The sequence below is a fragment of the Helianthus annuus genome, chromosome 1, assembly GCF_002127325.2.
Source record: "Helianthus annuus cultivar XRQ/B chromosome 1, HanXRQr2.0-SUNRISE, whole genome shotgun sequence".
Lineage (NCBI taxonomy): Eukaryota > Viridiplantae > Streptophyta > Magnoliopsida > Asterales > Asteraceae > Helianthus > Helianthus annuus.
The window spans coordinates 89541333-89568324 of NC_035433.2; the positions used below are offsets into that span (position 1 = coordinate 89541333).

Sequence of the window (26992 nt, forward strand, 5' to 3'; positions counted from 1 at the left end):
ACAGAATTTTCAGAAATAGCATCTGATAAACCAGAATCTGATGGTGTTTGATCAAAAACAACTTCTTTTTCTGAACTTGCATAACTTTGTGAACTTTACTCTGCACTCTGTGAACTGTCATCAGATGCAACAGACTTTACAGTTTCATCGATAGATTTCATCGATGTGGTAAACATATCAGGTTCTTTCACTATCTTTGCAATGAAGGTTTTGAAATTTCCATTTTCATCCATAAACATATCCCAGCTAAAGCCTTCAGGTAGCTTTTCATCATCTTGATTGACTAAACAGACTTTACTTTCAGGTGATATGTAATTGTTCCAGCTAAAATCCACCAAACACGCTCTTTTTGAATCCTCTATTCTTCTACCATGAGCCACCTGCGGTTCTTGATGTTGTTGCTAACCCACTTGTTGGTATATAGCTTACCGGTAGTAGTCGTCTTTTCCGAACGGATTCTGAGCTCCACTAGCTTCCCTGTTCTTGCATTCCCTCTTGAAATGTCCTTTCTCCCTGCATCGAAAACAAGTAACTTTAGATTTATCAAAACCTAAAGTAGAAACATATGCATCAAGAAAGTCATTTCTCCCAGTAATCAGCTTGAACTTTTCAGCTCGCCTAAGAACACTAGCTAGACACCATTTAATATCCATCAGTTCCATCTCTTCGGTGTCTATCTGATCGTAATCCTCCTTTGTAAGCATAGGATTCCCGATCCTTCCAGCCACTAAACCTTCATAAGATAGCAATACTGAACCAAGTAATGCCATATGATCTTTTGCGGTTTCTTCAGAAAAACTTTAACCCTCTGGAAGATTCAATGCGATGTTGCACTGTATCACATAACCGCTTCCACTCTTTGTGCTTTGAGAACTGAAACTTGTAGTTGAATCTTTCGGATTAACACTCGGAAATGATGAGAATCCACTGCTTTTGTTTGAAGTCTGATCAACTTTTTCTGTAGAATCTCCAGCACTAAAAGCAGTTTGAATCTTTGGGCTTCTTTCAACTTCCGGCACACTACCCTTGTAATACATTTTCACATCCTGTTGACCACTTGGACTGTTCATCCTCGCGATCTTTTGCCGTTCTAGATCCTGACTTTCAATCTTCTCAATGAACTGAGAAATCGTTAATCCATCATAAACTCCGGTATTTTTCAGAATCATCAAGTAAGTTCCCCACTCTTTCTACGGTAACGCATCAGTTAGCTTGTCTACCCACTCTTCACGATCTTTTGTAATACTCAGCATCGACATGGGTCGCACCAAATGGCAGTAACGTTCAATCAGCTTCTTCGTGTCCTCTCCTGGTAAACTACTGAACAAATCAAACTCTTTCTTGAGCAACGCCTTCTTGCTCTTAATCATGTTCTAACTACCTTCAAACTTTACACGTAAAGCATCCCAGATTGACTTTGAAGTCTTGTCATGCTGAAGCAGAATGAAGATGTCTTCTTTTATGGCTTGCTGAAGCAAACTTATCATCATCTTTTCGGCACGATACATATCTCTTTCTTGATCACTGAATTCTGATAACTCTTTGATAACCTGCAAATCTGTTCATGGCAAAACGTATTTCTTCAGAATACACTCCCATGTCTCAGATGATTTGTCTGAACCCAGTTTTCGAATATGTCTTTCCATCCGTAGTACTCTTCGATGCTCATCAGTTTCGGGGGCTTTTGTAACGTTCCGGTCTCATTTTCCAAGTTCATATTCTGACCAATGGAAGCTGGAGTAGTCGGAGATGAAGCGAACGCGTTGTAGAACTCTTCACTCATGATGAAGTATCACGTTTTTCAAAACAGTTGGTTTCGAGCAGAATTAACCAAATTGCAACTTCGAGCGAAATAGTAAACAACCCTTAGGAGCGAAATCACTAAGTGCAATCTGGAGCGAAATCTAAAGTTCACAGGAGCGAAATCAGATGCTTGTTACTCTGGAGCGAAATCACCACAATAATTTGGAGCGGAATCAGAGATTTAGTAACTTGGAGCGAAATCACTAGGAACCCTGGAGCGAAATAGCAAATATTTTGGAGCGAAATTAGAAAAATGGTCTCCTGGAGCGAAATCAAATTCTTATCACGAGCGAAATCAGAAATGTCCAGTTCGAGCGGAATCAACTCGGAAGTCCATTTTGTCCATTTTTAGTCTGAATTTTTACGTGAAACTTTCAAGGGTTTGTCTATGACCAATTTTAAACAGTTTGTGAAAATTTGAGCAGATTTTGTCCGATAAAACTTCCTAAAATGATGAAAGAAGGTGTAGAAGCAAGAAATTTCAATGAAATTCTGCTGTAAACTGCAGAACTCCTCCAACTGGCTCTGATACCAATTGTAGGATCGTTCGACTGACCCAAATGAGTCGACCAGAGGAGTTTTACTTCGTTTCAGGTGCAGAAAACAAGAAACAAAGGTAGAAACAGCTAAATCTATTGATCTGACGTTGATTACAATCAAATCTCACACCGGCAGCACTTCGGCATGGAATACAAGGACTGACTACTGATTTCGCTCTAAAGTGTCCTATATATAGTGTTCTGATTTCGCCCGTAATGACATCAGACCATCTGGAGCGGAATCAGACACTTGTGATTCCGCCCGAAATCAGCCAAAAAACATTAGGAGCGGAATTAGACCTAGGAGCGAAATCAGACTTTTCAACACCCTAAACATGCTACTTTCTCGTAAAACTTGCCCTGATCTATACAATGTAGACTAAGACTCGATACAAGACGAAGTTGACAGATGTATGCACCAACAGTTTGAGGTCTAGATTAAGAGTTATGCTCATTAGCGTAATTAGAAGCATCCTTAGTAATTAATTGGCGTAATTGGCATATAGCCTATCTAAACCCAAATATTAATATCAAACTTTTTATCTACTGATATAAAATAATATTTTGGGATTTTTAGAGATTTTTATTTTTTTAGGCTGAGCATAACTTAGAGTTTTAAGCTTAATTCGGTTATTGTCGGTTTTGCCCTTTTGGGCTATAAAACGAGTTTTATAAATCCTTTTGACCTCAAACCTTTTTCTACTGATTTATTATGTTAAATAAATTATTTTGAGCCTTCTGGAATATTAAAAATATCAGCTTTCTTTACAAAACCCGGAAATGGCTCCAAATCGCCTTTTTGGGCATTTTTACGACATAGTAAGTATCAAACTAGTTTATATATATGTAAGGGTGGATACCTACTGATAAATTCAGTATTTTTTTATATTATAACAGTAAACAAAAGTTTTAAACTCAGGTTTCCAGTTTTGACCTTTTAGGCTTATGTGAAATTAGCAAAATGCCCTTACGGTGCATAAAATGGTTATAATTAATAAATTTCACATATATATGATACCCTACTATTATAAATTATTAAATTAAGTATATTTACTAAATGAATCAGACCTATAACTCAGATTACAAATTAAACTCTTTTATACCCTTTAAAATGACCAAAATGCCCTTATGAGGCATAGTTTGTGTTAAAATCATTTTTGGCATAATAGGAGATATCTTACTGATATCACAACATATTTAGTGCATATTAACTCAGGGAACTTGTATATGATTCATATGGTTACCCGTTAAGCACTTTCGCGTTCGGATCGGCGTATGTAACTAGTTTACACACTTTAGCCGAAACGTGTTATCCTTATTGTCTCAAAATCCAGAATGTGATTATGTTACCCATATTAAACAAGCATGCAAGCTTGTCGGGTCAAATCCACATTCTAAACCGGTCTTCGCCTTCCATGCGATTGAACCGTATTCTTTCTTTAAAACTAACCGGTCTAACCTTAGGCTAAATTAAAGACCCGTTAGGATTCTAATAGGTTATTATAAACCTTCGTTCCAGAATAGGAGATCCAGTAAAAGATATTTGCACCTGGTAATTGTGACAATACTTGCTTAGGTAAATACTTTTAACTTATTTTCCCTTATACGGGCTTGGGGTACGGTATATAAAATACCGCTTCGTCGGGCATTTGACCTTAATCGATTAGTGGTTAAGTATTATCAAGATGACCCGTTTAAAAATTTGTTTTGTTTGTTTAATGCCTTTGGGAGTTTAATGACCATGTCCCGGATATCCTTGGCATCATTCAAAGAATGGCCACAACCTTAGCACACGGGTGTAGGCGTACACCCGTCAGTGCATTTACATTTATCAAGGTATAACCGCTGGTTTCCCGCTGTGGGACTATACTATGTGGTGTGTCTATTAATCTTTAACCCGGCATGAACCGGGCCACTAGACGCAAAGTAAACATGTAATTCTTTACAAGTATTATATTCAAATAATTATCCCAAGTTATAAAAATCTGTTTGTGCCATGTGCATTCAAATCAATTTTTAAACCTCTTTCAAAATGAGTCAGTTAAATTGTATTTACCAGTGCAAACTGACGTATTTTCCCAAAAAGATTAAATGCAGGTACTACGCGAAATAGGCTGGCATCTCTCCTAGCATGAACTAGAAGTCTCGCAAGCTTAGATGCCAAATTCTGTTGAACTATGTTTCCTCTTTATTTTGATCCGCCTGTGGATCTGTTTCAACTACATTGTGATACTTAAATATTACAACATTTTTTCGGTTGAAATAAATCTATCTTTTTGCTTCCGCTGTGCATTTTAAATTTGTGTTGTTTGACTATGATGATATCAACTACGTCACGATACTCCCCACCGGGCCCACCGGTGACACGTGGAAAATAGGGGTGTGACACAAAGCAATGCTAATTTCCAAATTCCAAGTCGATATCTATCTAAAATTGAACATAGTCTAAATGTATAACCATATCCAAATCCATAGATTAACTGAATCCAAGTTGGAATCAAGCCAATTTCAAACAAAATTTGCACTACAAGAAATTTGGTGCTTTACCAACACAAAGTATGTGTGGGAAAAAGCATATAGTGTGTTGGAAGTTGTCTTTACCTACACATAAGTTAAGTGTAATGATGTGTAGACTTGTGACTGTGGATATAGGCCATTACCCACACATAAGTTATGTGTAGGTATATAGCAAGCTATACCTACACATATATGTGTGGCTAAAAGGCATTTATATGTGTGGTTAAAAGTACAACAATTTGTTTAGAAGACATTTGACGTGGCAACTGACGTGGCATCTGACGTGGCAGGTGACATGGTGTCTGATGTGGCAGGTGACGTGGCGACTGACGTGGCAGGTGACATGGCATCCGACGTGGTGAATGACATGGCATGAATATATGTGTAGGTAAAAGTAATCTTATATGTAGGTAAAAGTAATATTTTGTATAGGTAAATGTTGAAGATGTGTTGGTATTGATCTTAATATGTGTTGAAACAAATGTAAACTAAAAGTCAGTAAAATCATACATAATGTCACAAACGTCACCATTGATTAATACATGAAACAAAGTGCAAATTTGATTAATACATGAAACAAATGTAAACTATAAGGTAGTAAAATCATAAATAATCAAAAAGCTTGTCAACATAACAAGAGAATCAAGAGTTGGATCTTGACCATTGTCAACCGGCAAGCACACCTGCACCACTAGCCATAGCTCTGAGGATGTTAGCACCTCCACCCTTGAACAATCATTTGACACCCTCCTTTTTCACGATTTGGTTGAATGCATCAAATGTGTTCTTGTACTTGACGGCTTCCCCCAGATGTCATCATCATTCTTCTTCGCACTGTGTCAATTGGGTATGAGGCTAGACCAGCTCCGTTTGTGATCAACCAACCGAGCGCAAAGCTAGCAAAGAAATTATCCTGCAGTAAAATTGACAACAAACCGCTCCCAAATCAGCTTATGTATGTATACACACACACACACACACACATATATATATATAACAACACTAACCTGCAATGATCTGGTGAGGAGAATTCGTTTGAGAGTCATACATTCCGAAATACAGACCACGGTAAACAAAAATACCGGCAGCTGAAAGAGGGAACCCACGGTATAACCCAGCAATGTCGTCTGATGCGTATGTCTTCTTGTAAACGTCGATGAAACCGCTGAAATGCCTCTCGCCACCCTTCTTCGCTGCCTTAGCGTCATTGGCTAAACGAGTTCTAGCATAATCTAGAGAGAATATAAAGACAAGAGAGGAAGCACCAGCAAAACCACCAGACGCGATGTTACCACCGAACACTTTCCAGTAAGGATTGCGGTCTTTCTTAAAGTTGAACAAACTCTTGAAGGAATCCTTAAACGCAAAGTTAAGTGCCTGTAGGGTTCAACAATACCACAAATTCAGAAAACTTGAATACACACTGAATACAAAATGCCATTAAAAAGATATTGAAATGAACCTGTGTAGGAAAGTAACGGATAATATTCGCAACATTTCCTCACCACAAAGACATGACACCTTCATCCCTGATTGTTATTTTGAAACATTCTCCAATGCCCTTGTATGGTTCAGAAAGACGGCCGGTCTTAAGCATCTCATCTTGGTTTTGGATCAAAAGTTTGACACGCTCGATTGAAGCAGCAGCAGTTTCAGATACAGCAGCTGAAACCCCACCCATAAGAAAGTCAATAGCGAAACCAGTAAGCCCTTTCTCTACTGGCGCTTGAACAAAAACGGGAGAAGCATTTGCAGCCACCAATGATTGTGTCACTGGATAGCTGAACCCTGCGTTTGTGTAGTTCCCGTAAATGAATTGCTTCTGAGTTGAAGCGGGTTTGTTGAGGCCGCCATACGGAGCTAGAGCGTGTTGCGAAAGGTGTAGCTGGCTAGCTACCCTCCTGACAGTTAGATGATGGTTTTGATTTGCCATTGAGTTTCAAATGATATTCCTACAAGCATCAACAAATTATTAAAATTGATTTTTTTTCATGTCAAATTCAGTTTATGCAAAAAAAAAATGGATCAATCAGACTAAAAGTATCAATAAACTAAAATAACTGCAAGCAAGACCTTACTTCATTAGTAGAAAATTACATTAATCTTAGAATGGCTTGAACTACAGAACCTTCCATATGGGTAACATCAAGGTTAAGTGGGGGCAAACACATAACTGGATTCTCAGTATTGGCCATGATTTCCTGTAGCATGTAAGAACAGAATCAATACCTAACGGAAGTTGTATGTCTAGCATAGCTAAGTTTTTTTTAGCAGATCATACTTATTGGCAATCTGTCTCCAACAGTCATTTATGCGGACAAACACCAGTTGTTAAAGACCTGAAAACATGAAAAGTGTGATTGATGAAGCCAAAGTAGATGATACCACCATTGATAAGGTTTGACCATTACTGAAATATGTTAAGATTTCTATAGTTTAAGAGGGATTCATTCATTCAGTCTAAAATAAAGTTTACCTTAAAATAATCTTTCTTTGAAGATTCATAATGTACATATAGATGATCAAAGGTGGAGAAGTGAAGTCTAGACAATTAACATCATTGAACTACCTAGCTTCAAATTGATAACCAACACCTTTTTCCCTCGAATCTCCTCATAATCCTAGAATATCACATGAGATACCTCTTTGCCCAGAATAATAAGGGTATATATCTCAGGGACACTCATGTATAGTTTCAAACAGACCAGTAAATACTATGTGATACCCAAAGGTATGCCACCTAAATACTCTATGATTAGTACATTTTGATCAAGAGTTGAAGTAGTTTATACCTATTTTGTTCTCAGACTATTGTTGCTTTAAAAAAATGAGCTGATGCCTTTTGAAGTGAAGTCTGTGACGATTAATGACAATGAACCGCGTACCTTCAAACTAATGACCACACACTTTCTCCCTCAAATCATTAGATATTTCATCAATTAAAATTAAACAAATTTCCATTCAATTTTTTCAGTACCATATTTAGTTTAATGATTTAATATAATTTACAGGTTAAACAAATTAACATAATAACAATCAAACTAAGTAAATTTAAACTGTGAGAAGTCAAGCTTACGTTTTTTAGGATTGCTAAGAGCTCCTTTTGAGACTGATCTCTGTGATTCAAACCAAATCAAAGACAAAAAATATTGTGAATAAAAACATTTTTTTCACAAAATGAAGCTGATGTATTGTTCCATAGTTTTGGAAAGAAGAAAAAACTAACCTGGTAGAAGTAAAATTGATTGGTACATTTTCCCCTTTTAAGATCTGTGTGTTTCTCCTGTATCATGATAGATATGAATTTAGAGCTTTCAAATAGGCTTGTCAAAATAGAAAATCAATGACCAACATTCATCATCACAATTATAAATTCAATCAGTTATCTTCATTTTTACACAACCAGTAGTTAATTACAAACAAATCCAATATTTGACATTTAGACTTCAAATCCACCATTATTATAAACCATAAGCTAAAATACATGTGTAATCAGAACACACAAAAAAACTTTTTCAAAATATTTTTAGGGATCCAAACTTGATTTAACTTTACTTTATCAAAGATGTTATAAACTACCAAGAACAAGTATTTGAATAGGGATTAATTTGCTGAAAAAACAAGAAGTTGAAACTAGGGTTTTTACCATGAAATCATAAATTGAAGCAGTAAATGTGCTTTCAGACACAGATCTGTCAAATCCGACCGCATCAACAGACTCATTTGCAGGTACCAATCGCTGTTAGCAGTCGATTCGGTAGCGAGGTGACGAGTTCCAGTTCTGACGAAGACAAACAACGATGGAGAGCCGGATTTGTCTGTAACAATGAACACGGTTAGGAGAGGGGATGGAAGAAATTTTAAAATTGGGGTTGCCCTAACTTGTACGGGAAGTTGATTTGAACGAGGGAAGTTAATTTGAATAAAACGTGATTTTGGATTGGGAAATTGATTTTGTGGGGAAATGTTCAAAATTTCTAATGTATTTTGGAGGGAAGAAAATTAGGGGCTAATACATTTTGGAGGGAAGAAAATTAGATAAAATTACATTAGAAGATTTTAAGGAGGTTAAACGGAAGTAATTAGAAAAGTGTTTCATCTCGGTTCTAGAAAAAACTTGAAATAAGTCGGGATAAAATGAGTTCAAGCGTAAAATAAGTCTATTTAGTAAACGAGCTCAAGCCCTAACTTCACTTATGGAGCTTTAGCCGACTCGCGAGCCCAAATGGAGTCATTATTTTTATAAATTTTAATTAATATATTAAAAATATATTTTAATAATAATACTTGCTCTTTATAAAATTTTGAAATACCTAAATTATATATATATATATATATATATATATATATATATATATATATATATATATATATGTATGTGTGTGTGTGTGAGAGAGAGAGGTTTATACAAACGTATACAAAATAATAATTATGATTAATATAAATTAAATAATAAATAATAAACGAGTCGGACTTGAACTAAACTGAGTTCAAGCTTAGGTTCGACACGACTCGTTTGGACCACTAATTTTAATGCATATGAAAAGTGTCATCAGAAAGTTTATTAGAAGTTTCAATGGCACGGGCAAACAACCATTGAAAAATTAATTTAGTGGCATAAAAGCTACATGCCAATAAAAGTGGGTGGTAAGCAAATATGGCACACACCGCACACGAAAAGTGCCATTAAAACCAAAATTAGTGGCTAAGCAAGTGTGGCATACCAAAAGTGTCATTAAAAACCTAAATTAGTGGCACAAAATGTATATGCCATTAAAAGTGTATGCCACTAAATGGCATTTTTTTGTAGTGAGTGCACATGGATCAACCCATGTCTGGCCATATTGCTTTTAGGGGTGATAAACAGGTCGGGTTCGCGGATTGACGGGTCCAACCCAAACTCGAAAATCGTCTCAATCATATGAATCCTAACACGACACAAAATTTCATGGATTGGCCCGAACACGTCCCGTTCAACCCGAATTTTTTAATTTTTATCTTTTTATTTGAAATTAGAATATTAAAATAAAATTTTACTTAAAACACAGAAATGTATATAATACAATTATATTTGAATTATAAAATTTTATCCTAATTTCTCTTTTTAAATTATACTTATAACATAAAATACACACCTCATTTAATTTATGACATAAAACATATTGTACAAAAATATAATATAATATAAATGTATTAAACTGGTCAACCCGCCAACCCGACCCCCGTTAACCTAAACGGGTTCAACTTGAAACTGACCCGAACCCGTTTACATTAAACTTAACACGCAAATTTCGTGTTAGGTTCGTGTCATGTTTTTTGGTCGCGACTGAATTTATCATCCCTAATTGCTCTTGTCCCCTCTAAAGAAATCGTCCCTAATATCTACACATATTGTACATTTAAACATGTGTAGGCATTTAATTTGCCACATCATTTAAAAAAAATAAATACATATTAACTTAGTTTATCTACATATTTTTTTTTTTAAAAATTATGTGTTGGCAAACATAGTCATTTACGTACACATATATTAGTTTTTTACATATGTGTAGATAATTTACCTACACATGAAGAAAATCTGCCACGTGTGTAGGTAATTTAATATTTCATCGATTGCCAATTTTAGGGGGAAATTTTCCCACCAACACCAAGTGTGGCTAAAATCCATTACCAACACATATTAAGTGTTAATCATTATGAAAATATATTATCAACCATTACCCACACATATACAAACATGTGTAGTTAAATACCCACACATTTACATGTGTAGGTAAATTATGTGTGGGTAAACACCCTAATTTCTTGTAGTGTTGGCTTAATCCAATACTAAAAATATCACATTAGCCAAAACCAAGTTTAACCTTATTTAACAATTGGACAAAGTAAGCTTAATTGCAATTCAACACTTGATTCTAAAAATTTAGCTTGTCAAGTTTATTAAATACACACAATAATTTAAAAGAAAAGTAACTGCATGAGTGTGTCTACGCGCACACACACTCACGCACACATACACACATATATATTAAACAATGCTTTCACAAATTAGAACAAAGGTGAAAGCATGTATCATCAATGTTTCTTTCATGAAAAATATAATAAAATAAAAACTTCATAAGACTGTTTTATTCATTATTGGAACCAAAAACACATAACATATAGGGTCAAGACACATTATTCAAGCAGCTGGAATCAAGACACTATGGCTGCTGGACTGGTGGTTCACCATCAACAGCATCACTGCCACCACCACCATCACCACCACCAACAGCATCACTGCCGCCATCGCCACCACCGCCATCACCACCACCAACACATCTATAAATTTGAATCTAATAATTTGAATGATTTTTTTCTTTGTTTTTTTACGCATTTCCAAGTTGCGTTTATGAAAGTTGTGAGAGACCAATTTAGTAATGTAACAGAAATTAATTGGATCTTGCTTGCTCGTAAACCAAAAATGATTCAATTTTTTTTTAATTAGCATTTATTAATAAGTATTTATTGAAAACTACCTTTTAGATTAAACATTATACTTATTCCATGTATAAGTATTTTAAAGTAAACTTCATTAAAAACACCCTCGACCCAAACGGGGAAAAGGCCATACAACCAGAGACACCCCCGACCCAAGCGGGCAAAGGGCAACAAATTACAACATGTACAGAGGGTATTTACACCAATCCACCCATATAATATAATTATAGGAAGTTACGAATATAAAAGTTACTAATAAATATTTAATTACTATTGACCAAAAAAATATAATGCAGGATAATAACTACAGTTTGACTACAACTTAAAAGAAAGTATTATATATTATATTTTTGTGAAAGCCTAGAGAACATAAAGTTACTTTTATAAATTTTTCTATTATATTTTTATGAAAGCCTAGAAAACATAAAGTTACATTTATAAATTTATCGTTTAACAACTTAACAAAAAGAAAATGATTAATAAAGCCATTTATACAAGTTATTTTTTTTTCTTACGGAAAATTTATTTTAATTTATGTCTTCTATGAACTTTAACCTCAAATCTTCCTCTTCCAAACTCAAGTACTTAAAGGTTTTACCTTTGCTAATTAACCACCACCTCATTGGTATTTATATAACTTATCTATTAAGTTTTTTACTAACATTTATTATTGAATTAGAAACCTTTTCCAATGTTGTGTGTGTGTGTGTATATATATATATATGCAGTTAATATCGGTGATATATCAGTTATATCAACCCCTAGTAAAAACTCAATGTCAAATATCATATCGGTACCGATATTATCGGCAATATTAACCGATATATCACTGAATTATTAGTGTTTAATTGGTATGTATATTAATTTTGCATTATTATAATTGCCTATATCTTACTGAGATAACCTATATCACAAATATCGGTCCTTGACCGATATTGGATATTTTACGGCATTAACTGCATATATATATATATATATATGTGTGTGTGTGTGTGTGTGTGTGAGAGAGAGAGAGAGAGAGAGAAAGAGAGATCAACAGTTGGTCACATGGTCCAAAATTTCTAAAAAGTATGAAAAGCCATAAGAATGCGGTATACAAAACCTAGCTTTATACATATATTTTTTGACACATCGAAAACTCACGGTCCATAAAAACTTCATACACACTATAATCAACATTAAACAGTAGCACAACCTTATTATCCAAAAAACACTCACAAATAACAGAGTGAAGATTACTAAAAGATCATATTCAAACTATAGCAATCTATAAATTATTTAAATCTAAAAGTTCACATCACTTCTTACACTATTTATAAAAAACACACCTTATAACTTAACCTCGCGCGCGTGCACACACACACACATATATGGATGGGTTAAAATGAGAACCACCTTGAGTTGTGAGAGAACTGTGATAACTAGGCCATCCAAAAGGTTTTTTCGATTTTTTTGCCTAAAAGTCATAAAAATCCCTTGTTTCAGCAAAAAAAAAAAAATTAAAAAAAATGCCGCATACCCACATTTACATTAGGTGTAAAAAAATATTTATTTTCGTACAAATTTTACACCAGCACGTAAAAAAACCTTGCATCAGTCAAAACTAACGACTCGACAATCTTTTTTATTTTTTACATATGTGTTTATAATATTTCCATCTATGTTTGTGCAAAAAGAAATTGGCTCAACTCGCGTGGGAAGAAAAAGTTCTCACGGTTCTCATAACTCGTGGTGGTTCTCATTTGAACCGAGCCCTATATGTGTGTATATATATATATATATATATGGTGTGGTTCTAGAGTGAACAATATTGTATTTGTGAATGAGTGAACAAATTCTGTCCATTTATTTACATCATCAAATCATAAAATACACCATATCTTTAAATCTTGGACATTGATTTACACTTGAGTATTGATAATCAGGGGTTATGATTAGTTCACTAGTGTTCACAATCAATGGGTTATTCACAAATGAACCTAACCCTATATAACTATAGAACTTTCAGAACTCCTAATAAACAATCATTTTATATATAAGTGTTTGTATTTAGGATTTTTTTATGATCTATTATATGTATTTCATTGATTACATACATGTTAAAAGTAGTTTACATATGTTTAATTGCCAAAATTATATATATGTGTCATAACTAATTATATATATGTAAAAAAACCAGTTTACATATGTGTAATTATAAAATTACATATAAAAAAATGATAAAATTGCTCTTACATGTATGTAATCGTAAAAATACACATAATAAATGATAAAATTATCCTAAACATAAAAATATATGAATAAAAAGATTGTTTATTAGGAGTTCTGCGAGTTCTGTAAATATTTATGGTTCTGAAATGATCCTTGCCCTATATACAAATATATATATATATATACATACATACATACATACATAGGGTAGGGATAGTGTACATTAATTCAAAAGTGTGAGTAGTGTTTTAAACCATTAAATCTTTGATCTAATGGTTGAGATCAATAGGGACCCAATTATAATTGTGTTTTAATAATTTGGACTGATTTGAAAATTGTAGGGGTAATAGTGTATTTGTATATGTTTCAAATTTGGTAACCTCTCCTAAATTCTAGCGATTCACTCCTAAATTCTAGCGATTCAATTTTAAACTTATTTTAAAATTCGGACATTCTAAAAAATCCAGAAATATGTAACTGTTACAAGAAATATATAACACTATACATCCATCATATAACACTATATAATACCGTATAACACCGCATAACACTAGGTAATACCTATAACACCATATAACACTATGTAACACTGTAAAACAATATATAACACTATACATCTATCATAGACATGCTATCAGACAAGTATAACACTATAACACTATATAACACCATATAATACCATATCACACTATACATCCATCATATAACACTATATAACACTATATAACACTAAAAAACACCATATAACACCATATAACACTATGTAACATTATATAACACTATATAAATATATATAACACTATACAGTTCTGAACGAGATGACACAAATTCGTAGATTAATTCTTAATTCGTATTCCTATAATTAAGGGTGGCGGTTATGGAAGGTTATCAATTAATTAAATCAATAAGAAAATTACTTGTTTACCCTTTTGAATTAATTTAGATTGAGGACACATGTCATCTCCACAATATTTCTCACACTTCTCACACTTTTGAATTAATGTACAAGATCTTCTACCTACCTATATATATATATATATATATATATATATATATATATAGGGTTGGGCTATATAGAAAACCCTATCTATATAAAAAACCCTAGAAAACCCAACCTCCCGACATTTTTTTTTGGAAAAAAATAACACATGTAATATACATGTTTTTAAGACTTTTGGGCCAAAAAAAATCAAAAAAGCGCCGAAGGGATAATTTAAAAAAAAAAATTCGCAATTTCTGACTTTTTCGCCTAACACATGTTAGGCACTGAAATTTGTTTATTTTTTTTAAAAAAATCTCTTCGGCGCTTTTTTGTTTTTTTGGCCCAAAACACTCTAAAACATGTATATTACATGTGTTATTTTTTTCAAAAAAAAATGTCTGGAGGTTGGGTAAAAATGGGTGGAGATTTGGGTTTCAAGAGTTTTCTACCTAAATGAGGGTTTTCTGTCTAGCATTGTCCTATATATAGCGGAAGCATAAGTAAGGTAGTTTAAAACAAAGTTCATGATTCAAAATAAGGTAACACCCAACACAAGGGTGAACAGACACTACACGTTCCCAAGCTGCAAGCTCCTTCGTCACTGGTTACCTGCAAAGCATGCAGTAAGGGGGTCAACAATAATGCTGAGTGAGTTCACTAGTTGTCCAGTTTTAATTACCAAAAACTTTGTTTCGCCGGTTAATTTATCCGTTTATACATGCCCTGGGGAGCTACCCCAAAAGTTAGCGACTAAACTGTTTTTCCAATACCGAACACTAGGTAACCGTTGCGTATCCGCAGGATGCCCCGATGTCAATGTTCTATCATCATTGACGAATATCTGAGTACATTAGTTCACGCCCGTCCCAGACCAGGGCACGGTGTGAGGCTGGTAAACACCTAAATAGCGCTATCAACTAATAACCCGTTCGCCTAACCCGGCGACTAATCGGTATTTGTAGTAGGGACTTGAGTGATAGAGTTTCGTTTAGTGCCGTTAGTTGCAATCCGTATAAACAGTAATTAACCAAAAGGTTTCCCAATATCCGGGAAGGAAAAGTAAGTTTTGTTCCCAATGACTAGGGAAGGTATGTAAATGGTATCCCCTTTTACCAGGGGATAGGATTGTTTTAGTCTCGTGTCCCAAACCACCGGGACGCATGCTTTTAAGTTGTGAACTCACCTTGGGTTGCTCGGTAGGTTTAGGTTACTTGTCAATCACGTTGGTCACCACGTCCTAACATGGTTACCGGTATAGGTCAGGTTCGGTGCACAATCATTCACGTAAAACACATATAGGCACGTATCAAGCATATAAGTAAACAGTCATTGGGTTATTGGGCCGGCCTAAACAATTAAACAGTCAACCGCATCACATAGTCCATTTAACAGATAGTCCAAGTTAACACAGAATGGCCCAATAACCAAAATGGACAGCCCACTCGCAACCAGCTTGTCTCGAGTCGCAACCAGGTGGTCTCGGCTTGTCTCGTTATGGTTGCGAGTCGCAATCGTGGTCTCGAGTTGTCACGTGTTGGTTGCGAGTCGCAACCGTCGTAGTCTCGAGTCGAAATCTCGTGGTTTCGACTTGTCATGCTTTGGTTGCGAGTCGCAACCGTGTGGTTTCGAGTCGTAATGCCGTCGTTGCGAGTCGGAATGCTGTCGTTGCGAGTCGTAATCTGTCACTTTCATATACACGTGATGATGCAGAAAAGACAGTCCAAATTGTACATATGAAATCAGACCCATATTTGGAAACAGCCAATAGGGTTTCTACAAACACTTTTCCTAATTTTGACCATATACAACAATAGATCAAACATTACCATTTTAAAATCTTCAAACTATCTTCAACAAGTTCATCAAGTTCATAGTTTTTCTAGGGTTTTCATGCCAACATAATCACACATTTTGGACCGAAAATCACCTATTTCTAACAAGATTAATATGCAAGAACAAGTAAAACATACACTTAGTGGCATTAACATAACTCGGTTGGCCCTAAACATCCTTAAACCATTATTCCATAACCATTTAAGCATGTTAGCAAGTATCATACATAGGGTTTAACACACATAGTCAAAACTTCACAATCTTCCTAAAAATCATGCATAGTATTTCTAACCAAGCATAATATTTCTAGTTCATTTAACCCACATAAATCTTATACACAAAAGATACACAAAGATAACACTAACCGGTTATGAAAGGAGGAGCCGAAAACAAAGAAAAGAGAACCGAGAAGATGGAGTGTCCGAATTGGTCTTGACCGAGTTTCCTTGTCCGAGATCCTTGAGCTTGAACCGAAAGTTTGGAAGAGTTTGGATGTTGTTGGCTTGGGGTTTTTAGTTGAGAGAAAATAGAAGAGGTGTGTGTTTGTTTGGTGTAACAAATGAAGGAAATGAGGAGGAGGTGGGATATATATTCATAGGGTGTTTCGGGTTGGGCTTGGGGGTTTCGACCCAAACCGGTTACGGCCCAAAGGCCCACTCGCAACCGAGTGACCCACTCGCAACCGCCCGGTTGCGAGTCATGGTCTCGGGTCGTGGTTTCGGCTCTCATATTTACATATATAATACATACATACGTCACATATCAAGTAAAAATCACGTTTTCATTTACTAATATATATATATACACAAAATATTACAAGGTGATCGTTCGGAAAAACCTCGAGTGTCACATTATCCCCAAGTTTTAAGAACTTTCGTCCCGAAAGTTGAAGCAGCCACTGCCAAGCTGGCGTGTTTCAACGGGGTGTCACATCATCCCCCCGTTAGTTTGGAATTTCGTCCCGAAATTCGGTTGTAGCTTCAGTGCTGGGGTTTTCGTTTGGGAATAACTGGGGATACTTGGACTTCATCTGGTCCTCCCGCTCCCAGGTAAACTCTGGGCCGCGCCGTGAGTTCCAACGAACTCGTACAAGGGGTATCTGGCTACGTTTGAGGGTTTTGATCTCTCGATCCATGATCTCAATCGGTTCCTCAGTAAAGTGTAGCTGTTCATCAATCGTCAGTTCCTTAAAAGGAATTACAAGTGTCTCATCCGACAAACACTTCTTCAGGTTAGATACGTGAAAAACGTTGTGCACTGCACTCAGCTCTGCAGGCAGGTTTAATCTATAAGCAACCTTACCGATCTTCTCGGTAATTTCGAATGGTCCAACATACCGTGGATTCAGTTTGCCTCGTTTACCGAAACGAACCACACCCTTCCAGGGTGAGACTTTAAGTAGAACCCGGTCCCCGACCTGGAATTCTAACGGTCTCTTACGCTTGTCAGCGTAGCTTTTCTGACGGTCACGAGCTGCCGCCATGCGTTGCCTGATCTGGGAAATCTTTTCCGTTGTATCTACCACTAGTTCTGGGCCTGTGAGTTGACTGTCACCTATTTCCGCCCAGCAAAGAGGTGATCGGCATTTACGACCGTACAATGCCTCAAAAGGTGCCGCCTGAATACTAGTGTGGTAGCTGTTGTTGTAGGAGAATTCCACCAACGGTAGATGCTTCTCCCAGTTCTTGCCAAAATCGATCACACATGCTCTAAGCATGTCTTCCAGGGTTTGGATGGTGCGTTCAGACTGCCCATCCGTTTGCGGATGATAAGCGGTGCTCATGTCCAAACGTGAGCCAAAGGATTTGTGCATAGCTTGCCACAATTCGGAAGTAAAACGAGCGTCTCGATCGGAAATAATAGAAGTTGGCACCCCGTGCCTGGAGACTACTTCCTTTAAATAGATTTCTGCCAAGGTAGAAAACTTGTCTGTTTCCTTAATGGCCAGAAAGTGTGCAGACTTAGTCAAACGATCTACTATCACCCAAATAGTATCATTCCCGCGTTGAGATCTAGGTAGCCCTGTAACAAAATCCATGGAAATCTGTTCCCATTTCCATTTCGGGATTTCGGGTTGCTGTAGTAGGCCTGCTGGTTTCTGATACTCGATCTTGACTCTTGCACAGGTCAAACATTTGCCAACATAGGCTGCTATGTGGGCTTTCATGCCAGGCCACCAGTAGGTGGTTCTTAAGTCGTGGTACATCTTATCTGAACCAGGATGTACTGAGTAACGGGACTTATGGGCTTCGTCCATCACAAGCTCTCGTAGGTCTCCGTAAAGTGGGACCCAAATGCGCCCTGCCACATAGTAGGCGCCGTCCTCTTTCTGTTCTAGCTGTTGTCTTGATCCTCGCAGGGACTCAGCCCTGATGTTTTCCGGTTTCAGAGCTTCAATCTGAGCATTTCGAATCTGGGTAGGGAGACTAGACTGGATGGTAAGTTGTAATGCTCGCACGCGCTTTGGTATAGTGTCCTTTCGGCTGAGGGCGTCTGCCACGACATTGGCCTTGCCCGGGTGGTACTTGATGGCGCATTCATAATCATTCAGAAGTTCGACCCATCGGCGTTGTCGCATGTTTAACTCCTTCTGCTTGAAGATATGCTCGAGACTCCTATGATCGGTGTAAATGGTGCACTTGGTACCGTACAGGTAATGTCTCCATATCTTAAGCGCAAATATCACTGCTCCTAGCTCCAAGTCGTGTGTTGTGTAGTTCCTTTCATGTGTCTTAAGTTGTCGAGAGGCATAAGCAATAACTTTCTCGCGTTGCATCAACACGCAACCGAGCCCATGAATAGACGCATCACAGTAAACCACAAGGTCGTCCGTTCCTTCAGGTAACGAGAGAATTGGAGCACTGCAGAGGTTATCCTTAAGCCTCTGAAAAGCAGATTCCTGTGCTTCATTCCACTTGTAGGTGACGCCTTTCTGAGTGAGTGTCGTGAGAGGTTGTGCAATCTTAGAGAATCCCTGAATAAATCTGCGGTAGTAACCTGCCAATCCCAAGAATTGGCGAACTTCAGTGGGAGTTTTAGGGGTAGGCCAATTCTTTATAGAGTCGATCTTAGCTGGGTCGACGTGGATTCCGTCCTTGTTAACCACGTGCCCAAGGAAATGGACTTCTCGAAGCCAGAAGTCGCATTTCGAGAACTTGGCATACAGTTGCTCGTTGCGAAGGAGTTCGAGGATAAGGCGTAGGTGCTGTTCATGCTCTTCCTGACTTTTCGAGTAGATCAAGATGTCGTCTATAAACACGATCACAAATTTGTCGAGGTAGGGTTTGCATACCCGGTTCATGAGATCCATGAACACTGCAGGGGCGTTGGTCATTCCAAAGGGCATAACGAGGAATTCATAATGACCATAACGAGTTCTGAATGCCGTTTTGGAGATGTCTTCGTTACGGACCCTTAACTGATGGTAGCCTGATCGCAGGTCAATCTTAGAATAGTAGCTCGATCCTTGCAGTTGATCAAACAAATCGTCGATTCGCGGGAGAGGGTAACGATTCTTGATGGTAACCTTGTTCAACTCACGATAGTCTATGCACATTCGGAACGTGCCATCCTTCTTCTTAACAAAGAGTACCGGTGCTCCCCAGGGTGATGAGCTAGGACGGATAAATCCTTTATCCAAAAGTTCCTGTAGTTGAATAGAGAGTTCCTTCAATTCTGCGGGGGCTAGTCGATAAGGTGCACGAGCTATAGGCGCTGCTCCGGGAGCTAGCTCGATTTGGAATTCGACCTGACGGTGGGGAGGGAGTCCAGGTAATTCCTCAGGAAATACCTCGGGATAGTCGCGTACTACTGGAAAGTCTTCAATCCTCTTTTCCTTTTCCTGCGTGTTGGTAACAAGTGCCAAGATAGCGGTGTGCCCTTTCCGTAAACACTTCTGGGCCTTCAAGAACGAGATAATGCCGGAGATTTCTCCACCCTTGCCACCTTGTACAATGAGGGGTTTGCCAGAACGGCGAGGAATACGAACTGCTTTCTCTTGACAGAGGATCTCAGCGCGATGCTTGGATAACCAATCCATACCAATAACGACGTCGAAGCTTCCAAGAGTAACAGGGAAAAGGTCGATACTAAATGTCTGACCAGACAACTCTAGTTTGCAACCCTTGACAACGTGTGAGGCCTCGATGTTTCTACCATTAGCTAACTCGACGACATGAGGAGAACTTAGTAACGAAAGCGGACGCTTAAGCTTCTTACTAATACGTAGGGATACATAACTAGCATCGGCACCGGAATCAAATAACACAGAAACATAACGATCATCGAGTAGGAACTTACCCGTCACGACATTGGGGTCATTCCTTGCTTCACCAGCTCCAATCACGAAAGCCCTTCCTCTAGCACCATTCCCAGCATTGTTGTTCTGGTTGTTGTTCCCAGCTCCCTGATTATTGTTGCGATTCTGATTCAGTTCAGGGCAATCCTTCTTAAAGTGCCCCTCAGCTCCACACTTAAAACATGCCCGGTTGTTTCCCTGCTGCTGTTGCTGTTGGGGTTGCTGCTGGTTCTGTCTAGCTGGGAACTGACTTCTGCAATCCTTGGCCTCATGCCCCATTTTGTTACATCGCTGACACTGACCCTTCACACACTGCCCGCTGTGATGTCGATTGCACTTGTTGCACTTGGGGTGGTTTCCACGATAGCCACCCTGTTGTTGAGCGCCCTTGTTGTTTTCGGTTTTCCTTTGCTGTGCTGGGGCCTGAGTGGGGTTAGCATCCTTGCTTGGATTTCCTTCCCACTTACGTTTGTTGTCACTAGAAGTTCCGACGGTAGCATTGATCCTTTTGGGCAACCGGCCCTCTTCTACGGCCTGATCAGTAAGTTTGTGAGCAAGTCGAACAATCGGCTGAATGGTAGTGTGGTTGGCTGAAGTTACATGGCTTCGAATCTCTGGAGCCAAACCCTTGATGTACAGTTCGATCCTTCGGTACATTGGTCGGGACATGTTCGGGCAGAGAGCAGCATAGTCATTGGACAACTTGGTGTAAGTTTCAATTTCCGACCCAACCATCTTGAGTTCATAGTACTCGTTCTCAAGCTTGTGGATGTCATCCCGGTGACAGTATTCATCCTTAATCATATCCTTGAAATCCTCCCATGCCGTAGCATTTGCAGTTTCCAAACCAAACATCTGAATCTGCGCCTTCCACCAAGAAAGCGCGCTTCCTTCAAGCGTAGCAGTAGCAAATTTCACCCAATTTGCAGGCGGACACTCGCAAACAGCAAAAACAGCTTCAATTTTCTCAATCCAATGCAGAAGACCTATGGCACCCTCAGTGCCGTTGAAAGGGAGAGGCTTGCAATCCATGAAAGTTTTGAAAGTACACACTGGTGGTTGCGCAGGTGCATGCTGACCTGTTCGTGAGAAGCGAAGCGTATAGGTTTAGAGGCGAAAAGTCGATGTGGCGGTAGGATCTATACATCCTAAAGCAACGAGCTTACCTATGGGGTGGGCTGCAAAAGCCGCAACCACTGTGTTGAGCAGGTTAGTGAACTGAGCCTGCGTCATGTTAATGTTTCCTCTTCCGCGTCCACTCATTGTCTTCATAACCAGAAAACATAGTATGAGTGTGATGTCGTAGTGTAGCGAGAATGAGATAGAAGAGAGAGGTGTATCTATCTAGTTTAGGCACACTAGTACGTATAGCATAACAGGAACATAAAGCAAACAAGTAAACACTGGTCCGAGCTATGAGGTCAAAAGTGTCGAGCCTTGCACTTAGAGTGTAGTGTCGTTACGAGTCACGGATTATAGTCTGGTTTTCTCCAAAAAGATTTTTCCTTTTTAAAACCAAGTTCACTATAACCAATGGCTCTGATACCAATCTGTCACACCCCCAAAATCCACCTGCGGATAACACCCGCTTCGGGGGCGTGACCGACCAGGATCCAGCCACCAATTATACTGAATACTTAAGTTGATAACAAAAGTAATACTTACTAATCATAAGCTTAGCAAATATTAAGTTCAGAGTTTAAAGTGTTAAGTTCAAAACAGTAATAAATAGCGGAAGCATAAGTAAGGTAGTTTAAAACAAAGTTCATGATTCAAAATAAGGTAACACCCAACACAAGGGTGAACAGACACTACACGTTCCCAAGCTGCAAGCTCCTTCGTCACTGGTTACCTGCAAAGCATGCAGTAAGGGGGTCAACAATAATGCTGAGTGAGTTCACTAGTTGTCCAGTTTTAATTACCAAAAACTTTGTTTCGCCGGTTAATTTATCCGTTTATACATGCCCTGGGGAGCTACCCCAAAAGTTAGCGACTAAACTGTTTTTCCAATACCGAACACTAGGTAACCGTTGCGTATCCGCAGGATGCCCCGATGTCAATGTTCTATCATCATTGACGAATATCTGAGTACATTAGTTCACGCCCGTCCCAGACCAGGGCACGGTGTGAGGCTGGTAAACACCTAAATAGCGCTATCAACTAATAACCCGTTCGCCTAACCCGGCGACTAATCGGTATTTGTAGTAGGGACTTGAGTGATAGAGTTTCGTTTAGTGCCGTTAGTTGCAATCCGTATAAACAGTAATTAACCAAAAGGTTTCCCAATATCCGGGAAGGAAAAGTAAGTTTTGTTCCCAATGACTAGGGAAGGTATGTAAATGGTATCCCCTTTTACCAGGGGATAGGATTGTTTTAGTCTCGTGTCCCAAACCACCGGGACGCATGCTTTTAAGTTGTGAACTCACCTTGGGTTGCTCGGTAGGTTTAGGTTACTTGTCAATCACGTTGGTCACCACGTCCTAACATGGTTACCGGTATAGGTCAGGTTCGGTGCACAATCATTCACGTAAAACACATATAGGCACGTATCAAGCATATAAGTAAACAGTCATTGGGTTATTGGGCCGGCCTAAACAATTAAACAGTCAACCGCATCACATAGTCCATTTAACAGATAGTCCAAGTTAACACAGAATGGCCCAATAACCAAAATGGACAGCCCACTCGCAACCAGCTTGTCTCGAGTCGCAACCAGGTGGTCTCGGCTTGTCTCGTTATGGTTGCGAGTCGCAATCGTGGTCTCGAGTTGTCACGTGTTGGTTGCGAGTCGCAACCGTCGTAGTCTCGAGTCGAAATCTCGTGGTTTCGACTTGTCATGCTTTGGTTGCGAGTCGCAACCGTGTGGTTTCGAGTCGTAATGCCGTCGTTGCGAGTCGGAATGCTGTCGTTGCGAGTCGTAATCTGTCACTTTCATATACACGTGATGATGCAGAAAAGACAGTCCAAATTGTACATATGAAATCAGACCCATATTTGGAAACAGCCAATAGGGTTTCTACAAACACTTTTCCTAATTTTGACCATATACAACAATAGATCAAACATTACCATTTTAAAATCTTCAAACTATCTTCAACAAGTTCATCAAGTTCATAGTTTTTCTAGGGTTTTCATGCCAACATAATCACACATTTTGGACCGAAAATCACCTATTTCTAACAAGATTAATATGCAAGAACAAGTAAAACATACACTTAGTGGCATTAACATAACTCGGTTGGCCCTAAACATCCTTAAACCATTATTCCATAACCATTTAAGCATGTTAGCAAGTATCATACATAGGGTTTAACACACATAGTCAAAACTTCACAATCTTCCTAAAAATCATGCATAGTATTTCTAACCAAGCATAATATTTCTAGTTCATTTAACCCACATAAATCTTATACACAAAAGATACACAAAGATAACACTAACCGGTTATGAAAGGAGGAGCCGAAAACAAAGAAAAGAGAACCGAGAAGATGGAGTGTCCGAATTGGTCTTGACCGAGTTTCCTTGTCCGAGATCCTTGAGCTTGAACCGAAAGTTTGGAAGAGTTTGGATGTTGTTGGCTTGGGGTTTTTAGTTGAGAGAAAATAGAAGAGGTGTGTGTTTGTTTGGTGTAACAAATGAAGGAAATGAGGAGGAGGTGGGATATATATTCATAGGGTGTTTCGGGTTGGGCTTGGGGGTTTCGACCCAAACCGGTTACGGCCCAAAGGCCCACTCGCAACCGAGTGACCCACTCGCAACCGCCCGGTTGCGAGTCATGGTCTCGGGTCGTGGTTTCGGCTCTCATATTTACATATATAATACATACATACGTCACATATCAAGTAAAAATCACGTTTTCATTTACTAATATATATATATACACAAAATATTACAAGGTGATCGTTCGGAAAAACCTCGAGTGTCACATATATATATATATATATATATATATATATATATATAGGGTCATGATTCAGAGAAAACGATGAAAAGTGTGAGAATGGTGAGAACGCTTATCGATTGTCCGATCAAAACAATCTATGGACTAGATTGGCGCGGTGGCGTTTTCGTAAATAACACGAATTCTATTGAGTCGACGCGCTTTATTAAGGGTAAAAAGGTCTTTACACTTCTATACCAAAAAACCAACTAATGAATAAAACGCCATTACTGGCCAAAACGCATCCCTATATAAACAAAACATTCTCACACACCTCCCCAACCTGAAAACGCCATATTTCTACTATTTAACATTCACCTTACAACGCCAAAAATCCAAAACATCAAACACACCTACTCAAAAAATGCCATATTTTACTATATACCAATCATCTTAGAAAACGCCAAATCTCTCAAATATCAAAAATTTCCAAAAAATGGACTTTTCTTTCAGATACACTATTTCATTAGAAAATCGCCAAAAATACCAAAAATCGTTTCTTGTATATTCAATATTGTTCTACGAGAAGTTTCGGAAAATGCATTCTTTCCTGAGGTGGTGCGACTCAAATAACATTTTGCTGAATGAGATGGACAAAACTTCAAGAAAAAGATACTGGGTCAGACTTATGTCAGTTTTTGTGTTTTGTTATTGATGAATACTATAATGGCATGAATTAGACGAATGAGACTGATGAGTGGTTTGAAGATACATATTCAAACAAAAAACTCATGTCATGTTGTCTTTCCAAACGGCCAAAAAAAACACAAGCATGACAAAGCCACACCGCCAGTGAACATGTTTCAAAGAAGAAAGAGACTGACGATAGTAAAGATTTGAAAGATGAATTGTTTCTATTTTCATTTTTTAATTTTCTTTTTCTGTTGTTTGTTATGTATTTTTCAACTTAGAATAAAAAAATAACATTATATTAATAAAACGCCAAAAGTCATAATTATTGTGAAACGCCATAATGAAGTAAAACTCAAAAAACTCCCAACCTATAATAAAAGTAATTTATTGAAGAATTATTAAAAGCTAAAAATGGAAACAAACGCCAAAAACTACTTAAAGCCATTAAAAAACGCCAAACTTGGAAGATGGAATGTCTAAGACCATAAAAACTCATAAAAACCTGAACAAAATAAGTAAAAAATACACACAGAAACTGAAAAGACGACTACTTTATTAATATCATTTATTATAAATAAAAATCCCGCCTAAACTATGCGCCAAAAACATCCTATAAGAGAGATGTCTCTGCACAATCAACTGATCACACCACCAAAAAAATAAACGCCATCTTTCCAACAAACCGTTCACTTTAAAACGCCAAAAAAAGATACTTAAAAAAGCTACAGATGCGGAACGCCATTTCTTCTTTATTGAGTACTGTTCTGAATGAAGTTTCTTTGAATGGATTCTACTCTGAGATGGGTATATCTATAAGCTTTTGCTGAATGAGATAGACAAATTTTCATGAAAAAACGAAGAAAAAAAAGACTTTTAGCCCTTTTTTCAGTTTATATTGTTTGTTATCTAATTCTCTGATTTTATCATCTAATTCTCTACAAAAAAGAAAATTAATATAAAACGCCAAAAACACCAAAACGACTAATAGTGTGAAAACTGAGAGAATGGATGCTAGCAAAGCACGATGTTGCAATAAAATGTCAAAAATGCCAAACAAGGTATTACTGAAAAATCAACACTAATTCACCGATGAAATTGAACGAAACAGTAATTGCTAAACAGTAAAATGAAGAGACGGTAACATTATTGCCTAACATTTATTATATTAAAAGCCACTACATGGAAAACTGAATTTATTTATCTTTTCAAAACGCCATAATTGTCTGTCAAATTATAGACCTGTATCCTACTTGATATAATAAACATCAAGAAATTACTGATGTTTTTTACATCATAGACATGCATTCTGATTTAAAAAACAATAAAAACGCCAAAAAATAATTAGAACGACAAAATATTAACTATGATCCTGATCTACAAACAATAAAACGCGGCGTATTTATTAAACGCCAAAAAAATGAAAACAGGATGTGACACCCGTTTAAAAAAATTAATATGAAAGGACAAAAAAGCCCCCCCCCCCCCGCCCTTCTATATGCCGCGTGACACGTGTTAGGCCAGGAAGCGTTCTCACCGTTCTCACACTTTTGAGCGTTTTCTCCTGATCCCGTTTCTATATATATATATATATATATGTGCGTGTGTGTGTGTATACTTTATTATAAATAAAAAACTTTGAGGAGACATGTTACTCTCTATGTTACTCTCTGATATCTCTTCACTATTGTTATCTCGCCTCTCTGGCATATTTAATAATAATATTTTTTTTCATTTCTCTCTCATATTAAATAATAATA

General features: G+C 37.6%; 1 protein-coding gene and 1 pseudogene across 1 annotated transcript in view; both read right to left on the reverse strand.

Annotated features, from left to right (window-relative positions):
* Nucleotides 1–5525: 5525 nt before the first annotated feature.
* On the reverse strand, nucleotides 5526–6832 carry LOC110871992 (annotated as a pseudogene).
* Nucleotides 6833–11062: 4230 nt separating this feature from the next.
* LOC110927220 overlaps nucleotides 11063–26992 on the reverse strand; it is a 28201-nt gene continuing 12271 nt past the window's right edge. Inside the window, exon 3 of the mRNA XM_022170871.1 lies at nucleotides 11063–11180. Within this exon, the coding sequence (XP_022026563.1) occupies nucleotides 11063–11180 (118 nt within the window). The remainder of the gene's footprint in view (nucleotides 11181–26992) is intronic.